The sequence below is a fragment of the Rhipicephalus sanguineus genome, chromosome 3 (genome assembly GCF_013339695.2).
Source record: "Rhipicephalus sanguineus isolate Rsan-2018 chromosome 3, BIME_Rsan_1.4, whole genome shotgun sequence".
Taxonomy (NCBI): domain Eukaryota; kingdom Metazoa; phylum Arthropoda; class Arachnida; order Ixodida; family Ixodidae; genus Rhipicephalus; species Rhipicephalus sanguineus.
The window spans coordinates 42,604,239-42,615,061 of NC_051178.1; the positions used below are offsets into that span (position 1 = coordinate 42,604,239).

The window sequence follows — 10,823 nt, forward strand, 5'->3', positions numbered from 1 at the left end:
TGGGTCCTAAGAGCGTTGGGACGACTAGCACAGAAACCGGGCAATTTTTTTTAATGAATAATGAATAATGAGACAGAGACGGTTGGGGCAGTGACGTGCCCAATGAAGATATGAGAATGACAGGTGTGGGATATGACGGAAAGGAAAATGTGAAAAGCAAAAGTAAAGATAGATAGAAAAGAAGGCAGTGATGAGGTGAGAGAAAGCAGAAAGGGGGAGATGAGAAGGAGTTGAGAAGTAGTGACGGGGAAAGAAGAACAGTACAGTACAGAGGTCTCATGACGAAAACACATGACGACGCAGTCCACACAGTTAGCCGGCCGTAGATCACCCCAAAAGGCCGGTGGTTCACTGCTGCAGGCAACCGGGCACCAATGTCTCCCGCGTACACGGCAGGCGTTGAGGCAGAAGTCCGAAGGGGTTGCACCGAGTAGTCCTTGATATGCTTGAGCTGCTTCCATCGGTGTCTGCAGTGGTGCCACCTGACGATGCCACACCCGGCCGACACCACCAGCCACCAAGTGGGAGCGGCGGCGTGGGGCTTGCAAGACGAGGCACACAGAGGCACGAGGGCCCCGCCGTGATGGCCACTGTGTGTGCCTCGACGATGCAAATACCCCCTAACGTGTGCTAGTGGTTTGGTGCATGGGAGCTCGTAACGAGAACAGGGTTATCTGCATGTGGTCTGAATTCGTTACGGCGAGACGTGAGGAATTGCCTCACTGAGCGCGCGAACCGCGCGGATTAGCAAGGCGCGGTTGTGAGGGCTTTGCAGTACGTCCGCATAGCGCCCAGCGAAGAAAGCCTCTTGTGGCCTGATGCGGGAGGTATATGGCGTCGTTATCGCGCATGCGTGTAACACGCGCGACATATCGACGCTGTACGCGCCGCACGGACGGAGGGAAACGACCGTGCCCCGTGAGTAGCGTAACAAGGGGCTGAGGCGGTGGAAAAAAGGAGGGCAAATCGCGCAAGTCTTGTACCCAACGGTACAACTCAGTGCGTCGGAAGTCCGCGCGCCAGCGATCCGTCCAAAGTACCAAAAGTTCCTGGCGAAACTGTCGGCGGACGGCCCTGAAAGGCGAGGGCAATCGGCGGAGGAGGCCAACACGTGTCGCCCGTTGAGACAGGTGGTCAGCTATCTCATTGCCGAAGACTCCCGAGTGACCCGGCCAGGGGCGTAGCCAGTTTTGCTTGCGTATATAGGCATGCACACATACAAACGCACGCACGAACATGCATAAAGTATGGTTGAACCCCCCCCCCCCCCCCGAAAAAAATTTCTGGCTACGCCCCTGGACCCGGCACGTGGTACAGATGGATGGGAGAACGCCGGCGAATGGTGTTAAGGAGCTGGCGTATCTCCATAACGTGGGGCTCCACGTTTTGGGGGGATGCGAGCGCCTGAAGCGTTGACAGGCAGTCGGTGTAGATAGCTACGCGGATCGTGTAGCGCGCTTCGAACACGTGCCTAAGAGCCTCGATAAAGGCGACCACTTCAGCCGCATATGCCGACGTGGCATGAAGCAGCCGAAACTTGCCGACCCGCATGATGGAAGGGTTGGGGTCCAGTACCACGTAAGCCGCCCCCGCAGACAGGCTGGTGTATGACCCGTCCGTGTAGATGTGAACGCCGGGAGCGCGGCAGACGTTGCAGGCGGTGCGGCGCGACGGTCGCCTGAACGGGACAACGGCTGGTAAAGAAGGATGCGGCACCACATCCTTATGGGGAAGCGCAACCCATTCCGGGCGATAGCGCAGCGAGCCAAAGGCGACGTGACGCCTCAACGCGAAGAGTCGGAACTCAGCGTTAAGACGCTCGAGTTCCAGGTCGATGGGAGCGGCGTGCATTAAGACTTGCAGCGCTGCTGTGTTAGTGGTACGGAAGGCGCCTGTAAGTGCCAGAAGCACAACGCGTTGAATGGAGACCATCCTTGCGTATAGGCGGCAGTCAACTCGCGACTCGCTCCACCAGATGGGACTTGCATAAGTCAATGCTGGTAGAATGACCTGGCGATACAAAAGTCTTGTGGGTAGGACGGACGCGCGACCCCTGCATGGCATAGAATGCAGCGACTCTCGCCGCCAAGGTAGTCACCTTGTCACGCAGGTAGTCGGCGTGTTTGAAGAAAGAGAGTCGCGCGTCGAGCACCACGCCAAGTATCCGTAGAGACTCCTTAAAAGCGAGAGCGGCCTGCGCGCCAGGGGGACGCACCGCGATGCGCGTTCGCGCCACGCCCCTAAGTCCAGCATGGAAAAGGACACAAAAGTTCTTGTCCGGATTGAGCTTCACTTTGACAGAGTCAGCCCAGACCTGGACGCGTCGAAGGACCTCCAAAGCAAGCTCCGAGAGTGCGGCGGTAGTGACGGCCGGAACAAGGATGACAGTGTCATCCGCGTAAGCTTGGATGGTTACGCCGCGCGGCATCCGCAAGGAGAGGAGGTCGTCTATGACGACGCTCCACAGGAGCGGGGATAAAGGGGAACCCTGAGGACTACCCAGCGACGGGGAAGCCTCGACCTGATCCGCGTGCGACTGTAAAACACCGTACGACCCTCGAGAAGTGTGCGAAGCAGATGGTATAACTTGCTGTGTAGCAAGCGCGCACGGAAGTACCGGAAGATGTACGGGTGCCACACGCTGTCGAACGCTCCGTGGAAGTCGAGGGAGATCAAGAGAGCGGGCGTACAGCTGTTTCTGAAACGAAGGAGCTTCTCCTTGAGGTCGTGGAGAGCCATGACCGAACTACGGCCGCGCGTGAACCCATACTGGCGAGGGTGTACGTGCCCATTAGCGTGCAGGAAATACTGCAGTCGTCCGTTAAGCAAACGCTCGAGAGTCTTGCCAAAAACGGAGCTCACGCAAATCGGCCGGTATGAAGAGGTGCGCTCGGGAGGTCGACCGGGCTTATGGATGAAGGTCACCCGCGCCCTTCGCCAACAGCGGGGGAAATACCCCAGCGATAGCGCGGCGTTAAAAATCATAAGAAAGAATGCTGGGTGGAAGCGGTACAGCCAGAGCCGTATATTCCTTCTGTTAAGGTGTTTAATAGACAGCACTCAACGACAATGAGTAATGGCGACAGTCACGGCAAGGCACGAACTCCCTGCGCGAGCGGCGTTCTTTCTTCAAGCAGCCAAAGAGGATGACCCAGTAGAAGGCGCTGGAGAGGGTAACCCATTACCATGTCCCAAGGCTTCTCTACAATTACCCCGGGTACGAAAAGGGAGCCGTCCGGCGACCTAACAGCTCGTCACTATGAGTGGGTCATAGTAGGCCTTGAGGCGCTCCACGTTGACAATGTCGCGCCCTCGACGGCGCATGTCCGAAGCTGGTTCGATGGGTTCGATCAAGTAGTTGACCGGGGATGTGCGCTCGACGACCCGGTATGGGCCTTCGTATTTCGGCAGCAGTTTTGAAGAAAGGCCACTTGCAGTGGTAGGGACCGAGAGCCATACGAGCGCTCCAGGAAGGAACGTGGGTTCAGAAGTGGTTGTGCCATCGCGAATGCTCTTCTGCAGCTCTTGTTCCTGCGTCGTAAATGTCTTGGCAAGCTCGCGACACTCTTCAGCGAGCCTGGCTGTGTCAGAAATAGGCGCACTCTCAGATGAATCCGGCTTGTATGGAAGTATCGTGTCGATAGTGTGCGACGGGTGCCTTCCGTACAGTAAGAAGAACGGTGAAAAACCAGTAGTGCTCTGAGGGGCGGTGTTATAGGCGTAGGTGACGAAGGGCAGAATGGCATCCCAATTGGTGTGATCGGCGGCGACGTACATTGACAGCATGTCGCCGAGCGTGCGGTTAAAGCGTTCGGTTAGGCCATTCGTCTGCGGGTGGTAAGCAGTAGTCTTGCGGTGAACAGCATGGCACTCTTTCAGAATGGCTTCCACGACTTCCGATAAGAAGACACGGCCTCGGTCGCTGAGAAGCTCTTGGGGTGGACCGTGACGCAGTATGAATCGGTGTAGTAGGAAGGAGGCAACATCGCGCGCTGTAGCCGCTGGGAGGGCGGCGGTTTCGGCGTATCGCGTTAGATGGTCGACAGCGACGATGGCCCAGCGGTTACCAGCCGAACTCAGAGGAAGTGGTCCATACAAATCGATGCCCACGCGCCCGAACGGACGGTTAGGGCAAGGTAATGGTTGTAGACCTGCTGGCGACACGTGCGTTGCAGGTTTTCGGCGTTGGCAATCGAGGCAGGCGCGAACGAACTTCTGCACGTAGCGGTACATCCCACGCCAGAAGTATCGTTGTCGAATGCGGTGGTAAGTTTTGGATACCCCAGAGTGCGCGCATTGCGGGTCGCAGTGGAAGGCCTCGCATATATCAGAACGCAGACTGCGGGGTATCACTAGCAGCCACTGGCGGCCGTCGGCGTTGTAATTGCGTCGGTGCAGGAGGTCGTCACGAACGGCGAAATGGTGGGCTTGACGACGTAACGCGCGAGTGGATGGTGTTGCCGTCGGATCAGTGAGCAAGTCGATCAGCGAGGTGATCCATTTATCCTTGCGCTGTTCGGTAGCGATGGTGTGAACGCTGATTGAAGCAACAGCTATGTGAGATACTGAGCAGGGGGCATTGTCGTCAGGCAAGGGAGAGCGCGAGAGGGCGTCGGCGTCAGCATGCTGGCGTCCGTTGCGGTACAGCACGCGGATGTCGTAGTCCTGCAGGCGAAGTGCCCAGCGGGCGAGACGGCCTGAGGGATCCTTCAATGACGACAGCCAGCATAGTGCATGATGGTCGGTGACGACATCAAATGGGCGACCATACAAATAAGGTCGAAACTTTGTAAGGGCCCATATGATCGCCAGGCACTCTTTTTCCGTGACTGAGTAATTGGTCTCTGCTCTGGTAAGCGTACGGCTTGCGTATGCCACGACATATTCGGGGAACCCTGGTTTGCGTTGCGCAAGGACAGCGCCGAGGCCTACGCCGCTGGCGTCCGTGTGCACCTCCGTTGGGGCCGTAGGGTCGTAGTGACGTAGTATGGGAGGAGACGTCAACAAACGACGGAGCTTGGCGAACGCGTCGTCACACTCGGACGACCACGAATTTAGGGGTCCGTTACTTCCAAGGAGCTTCGTCAGCGGCGATATGATGGTGGCAAAGTTTCGTATGAAGCGTCGAAAGTATGAACACAGTCCGACGAAACTGCGCAGTTCTTTGACGGACGTAGGTTTGGGAAATTCGGCCACGGCCCGAAGCTTGGCCGGATCGGGAAGGATTCCGTCTTTGGACACGACGTAGCCGAGGATTGTCAGCTGCCGTGCCGCAAATCGGAACTTCTTCAGATTCAGTTGGAGGCCGGCGTTGCTCAAACGTGTCAAAACATGCCGCAGACGTTGGAGGTGCGTGGAGAAGTCCGGAGCGAAGACGACGACGTCGTCCAGGTAACACAGGCACGTGTGCCATTTCAAGTTACGCAGAACGGTGTCCATCATGCGCTCAAAGGTCGCGGGCGCATTACACAGACCGAACGGCATGACGTTGAACTCGTACAAGCCGTCGGGCGTGACAAAGGCTGTCTTTGGTCGAGCGTCATCAGCCATGGGTACTTGCCAGTACCCCGAGCGCAAATCGAGAGATGAAAAGAATTCTGCTCCTTGGAGGCTGTCAATCGCGTCGTCGATTCGCGGCAGTGGATAAACATCCTTGCGGGTGACCTTGTTGAGCCGTCGGTAGTCCACACAGAACCGCACAGAACCGTCCTTCTTCGTAACGAGAACAACAGGAGACGCCCATGGGCTGTCGGAGGGCCGAATTACATCGCGTCGAAGCATATCGTCCACTTGCTCGTTAATTACCCGGCGTTCTGTGGGAGACACGCGATATGGACGTTGCCGCAGTGGTGGTTGGGCGCCAGTGTCGATGCGATGCGTAACAGCGGACGTGCGGCCGAGGGAAGTTTGCCCGACATCGAAAGAATGACGAAATTCATCCAACAAGCACAGAAGCTGCGAACGCTGGACCGACGTAAGGTTGTCAGCAATGGAGGGACCAAATACATCAGTAGGTGACGAATCAGACGTGCAAACAGCACTGATGGTGCGGGAACTGGTACAGTGCGAGTCATCGGGTGCGTCCAGAACTTGTGCGTCTTCAACGGGTTCCACTTTGCCGAGACATTCCCCTCGAACCAACGTAACAATGCACGGGGATGGGTTGGTAACAAAAATAGTGGTGCTGCCCTGAGTGACTCGCACGGTCGCAAAAGGTACCAGCAACCCTTTCCTAGTGCAGACGCGGGCAGATGGCGAAAGGAGTGCAGTGGTGTCGGAGAGACCGGCGCAGTAGACCGACACAGCCGTTGACGAGTTTGGAGGCACTTTCGTATCGTCTTGGACGAGGATCTTGGTCATTGCCGATGGACTGTCTGTCGGCGTCAAATGTGAGAACGGTGAGAGTTCGATTTCGGCTGGTGCGCAACGAATTACGGCGTCGTGGCGGGACAGGAAATCCCATCCCAAGATGACGTCGTGAGAGCATGCCGCAATTATGATGAACTCGACGTCGTACAGAACGTCCTGAATGACGACGCGAGCAGTGCATACTGCTGTGGGATGAATACTTTGGGAGCTCGCGGTACGAAGGGACATCCCAGAAAGTGGCGTCATCACTTTTCGAAGTAAGCGGCAAAGTTTTGCGTCCATAACGGATACAGCGGCTCCAGTATCGATAAGGGCCGATGCGCGAACACCGTCCACAAGCACGTCGATTACATTCGATGGACTTCGCTGAGGGCTTTCACAGTTCGATAGCGTCGCAGCCCTTGCCTCCTGGACTGCGACGACTAGTTTTCCTGCTCTCGTGCGACCGAACGAGGCCGCATGGGTGACAGTGACCGACGTCGGGGAGACGGAGAGCGGCGACTAGCTGGAGGTGGGCGTGACGTCGGCGACATAGGTGGAGGTGGGTCGTAGAATGCACGGCTTGACTGGCTGGTGACAGGTGACGCGACTCGAGGCGGCTGCACGCGTTGACAATAACGTGCCACGTGACCGGCGTATCCGCAAGCAAAGCAGATGGGCCGGTTGTCGGGGGTGCGCCATCGGTTCGCCGGGGTAGGTCCCGCCCATGTCGCAGTAGGTGATTGACGAGTCGGCTGCTGAAATGACTGCATAGTGGGCTGCAGTCGGGGCCGAGGGATGGCGTCAGCATATGTAGCCGGCACACCCGCCTCAAAGAACGGAGGTCTAGCGGCGGCTTCGGCGTAACTCATTGGGGCAGCCGCAGGAATTACTTGGGGCGTCCTGGCGACAACTTGAGCGTAACTCTGAGGCGCAGGAGCCGGAGGTTGCGGGTGGTACTCAGGCATGACCTCCGCAATTTCCTGCTCAATCGCTCGGCGGAGAGGAGGAAGAAGGGTGGTCGACGACTGTTGAACGTGCGGCGGGTGGGCAAAGGCGAGGAGGGAGATCTGGCGTGCAATTTCCTCGCGCACGAATGACTTGACTTCTGCCAGCAACGCGGCCTGGTCAGATATTGCCGCCAAGCCAGCAAGCTCTGCGTCGCGTGATGGGGAGCGACGGGTCATCGAACGTTGCCGGCGGAGCTCCTCGTAGCTCTGGCACAGTGTTATGACCTCGGCCACGGTGGAAGGGTTTTTAGCGAGCAACATGGTGAAGGCATCGTCGTCAATGCCCTTCATAATGTTCCGGATCTTGTCAGACTCGGACATGGGCGGCTGTTCGGCTTGCAGCTTACGAACTGCTGGGCGGCCAAAAACGCTGATGACGGCGGTCTTGAAATCGGCCCAAGTCGCAAAATCGGACGCGTGGTTGTTGTACCACAAGCTTGCTACGCCCGCGAGGTAGAACACCAAGTTGCTTAACTTGCCTTCTTCGTCCCATTTGTTGGGGATGCTGACGCGCTCGTAAATTGCGAGCCAGTCCTCCACGTCGGTGCTATCGGCGCCAGTGAAGATAGGTGGGTCGCGTATACGGGGGACACCGGGACATGTGCTCGCTGCGAGAGGAGGCTTTTGCTGGGCGGCGTCTTGAGGCATGGTAGATGGCAAGGTACGGGATCGGAGCTCCAGGGGCATTGAATGGGAGCAGAGCACTCTCCACCAAATTGTTAAGGTGTTTAATAGACAGCACTCAACGACAATGAGTAATGGCGACAGTCACGGCAAGGCACGAACTCCCTGCGCGAGCGGCGTTCTTTCTTCAAGCAGCCAAAGAGGATGACCCACTAGAAGGCGCTGGAGAGGGTAACCCATTACCATGTCCCAAGGCTTCTCTACACTTCGGAGAGTTCGGCGGAGGGGCGGAGCCAACAACCATCCAAATTTAGCGGCGGCGCTGTCCGCCAGCCATTTTGTGCCGCGGCACTGTAAGCTCGCGTTGGCGTGCGCCCGCAACGCTCCGTCTCTGGCGAACCCTTTCTTCAGCGAGTTAAGGGGCTGATATACTCCAGCGTAACGTCGACGCGCGCGCACGCTCGGCACAGTGACGCTACGCTAACAAACGTGCAGCACTCTATAGGCCAACGCGCGATGCGACTGACGCGCCCAGCGTCCGTCAACGCGCCCCGGCAGCAGCCGGCGCGAGATGCGACATGCTGCATTCCTCGCCGGCGACGTTATCCAGACTGAACTGCGTCTGTGTCTCTACATGAAGAAGAGACGCTAAGTGCGCTCAATTGCGCATGCGTCAAGGCGACGTAGTGCGTCGCGCAAGTGGGAGTATAGAGTGCTCTGTTTTCGCGTCAACGTAACGTGACAAACCTAGCGTCGCCAACTCCCGCCGCCGCGGGCTACTGCGCTGCAAGCCCCCATTGCGACGTCCGTGCAGGTCCACGATGTTCCACGCAGCCGACACGTGCACGAACAGCAGCAAAGACACACCAGGTTGGTCACAGAGGAAGCATAAATGCCGACAGCGACGTCACGGGTACAGCATCAAGAGAAACCTCGGCACAAAATGGCGTCGGCGGCGCGGAAGCGCGCTGTTGCCAGACTGGCGGCGAGATCAAAAGAGCGCCGAACTCTCCCAAAGGGAATATACGGCTCTGGGTACAGCGATTTCATTAGCAAGGGTACAGTGTACTAGAAGGGGGCAGTGGAACGAACGAAGCGGCCGCGCCGCATCTCGGGTGATGCTCCGACGGGCGACCGTTGCGGCGGCGCTGTAGTCACTTTGTACTGAAGCTGTGGAGAGCGTCTGCATTTGGCGCGCGCTCGTCGCAGCCTACGAAAGCGTGCAATTGCGCGTTTTGAGCGCGTTTAATGCATTACTGAGCTTCAATCGGTGTCTCAACGCCTGCTACGCGCCATGGTGCATGAGTGAATATGCAGGCGTGCCAAAATTGCGCCGAGATATTCCCTGTTCTTGGAGCCTGCCGACCCCCAAATAAGGTGACAATCGGATTTTGCGCACATGCATCTAGCTGCTCACTGATTGCTGTGCGGTTTGCATGCAGCACTTCGAGCCGCGCTACACTATAAGTGACTACGAACACTGACTACGAAGAACTAACGAACCAGCGACGAAAGCCTACAATTCTTCTGCCGGCAGTCTCTACGATATATCCAGAGCATTGATCTCTGTATGAGCTCCAATGCGCTCGACTGTTTCATGAGTAAACGGAGTACAAATGACTCTATCGCAACATTTATATTAGTGACGGCTGAGTTCTGCCAGTTTTGCGCTGTTTCCTTAATGCCGAAAGGCTATCTTGTTTCAACAGCATGCTTCCGCGGTTACGATGCATCGGTTATGCGACCTCTGAGGGCTTAAAATGCCAAGAAGGCGAGCCAGGAAGCCGAGCCGAAGGCGCGTGTTCACCTCCGAGGCACAAACTTCATGCATCAGGGCTTATCTCAATCACATTAAAATGCGCAGATGTAAATGTAGCCCGTCGGTAATTCTGCCTAAATTCATTACAGCCTGTTCTCACTTTCAATGGACAGCTTATATTGCACTTTTCCTGACCTTCTATCGATGCCATTAGAAAAACTTCTTTTTGACAACGTTTTGTATTATAATTTCATTGCTTTGCCTGTAAAGTGTCAAGAGTGAAGCCAGGAGGGGCGGTGGTGCTCTATGTTTTGCGAGATTATGTTTATATATATATATATATATATATATATATATATATATATATATATATATATATATATATATATATGTTAAAATAAGGCGTTTAGGAGTAGCACTGGTTTATAAAACAGAGGAACAGTTAAGACAAGTTACGTGCTAATGGCGGAACCAGCCTAAGCGCCGAGACAACCAAACGTCTTCCTCTTTTCCACCTGAGTGGTACCCTCTGCCTTTCCGAGTAGCACTCATCTTCTTCACTACAATATATATATATATATAATGTGTGTGGATATATATTTACACGCACAAATACGGACAGTAAAGTATCCCCTCCCCACCCGGCGCCTAGCAATTAATAACAATATCCGTGCAAGGCACCTGAGGACGACCGTTATTTGTACCGGTCGAGTTAACTTTGAGTTTCAATACCTTTGAGCCCTCGTAATGTCGAAGTCATATTTACAGCGAATTTGTAACGATACGCACCGTACACGCAGCTTCGCCAACGCGCGGTAAATGTTCGGTGTGCTTTCGGCACAATATCAGCACACAGCTTTCTGAGCACAGTTAAATTCCATTAGAGCAGCTCAATTACTCTGAATAAACGAGACGCCGAATCACCACCAAAGAAACCATTAAGGCAGAAGAAATCAGAATAAGACACGCCCTTTTTGTTTCCTCTGTCTCTTTCTTCTGGCGGTCATTCGGCGTCTAGTTAATTGAGAGCAATTGTTCTAAATAGCCCAGCAATGAGTTAGGCTCAATTACACTGAGATCGT

The 10,823-nt window shown here is 55.6% G+C and overlaps 1 protein-coding gene across 1 annotated transcript; it reads right to left on the reverse strand.

Moving 5' to 3' along the window:
* Positions 1–1,287: 1,287 nt before the first annotated feature.
* LOC119385419 (uncharacterized) lies at positions 1,288–1,932 on the reverse strand. The gene has a single exon (XM_037652860.1). It carries the CDS (start codon positions 1,930–1,932, stop codon positions 1,288–1,290), a length of 645 nt encoding a protein of 214 aa, XP_037508788.1.
* Between the last annotated feature and the right edge of the window lie 8,891 nt (positions 1,933–10,823).

What these genes read in the sequence shown, in the direction of transcription:
- LOC119385419 (XM_037652860.1), bottom strand. Translation starts at nt 1,932, where the DNA reads ATGGTCTCCATTCAACGCGTTGTGCTTCTGGCACTTACAGGCGCCTTC.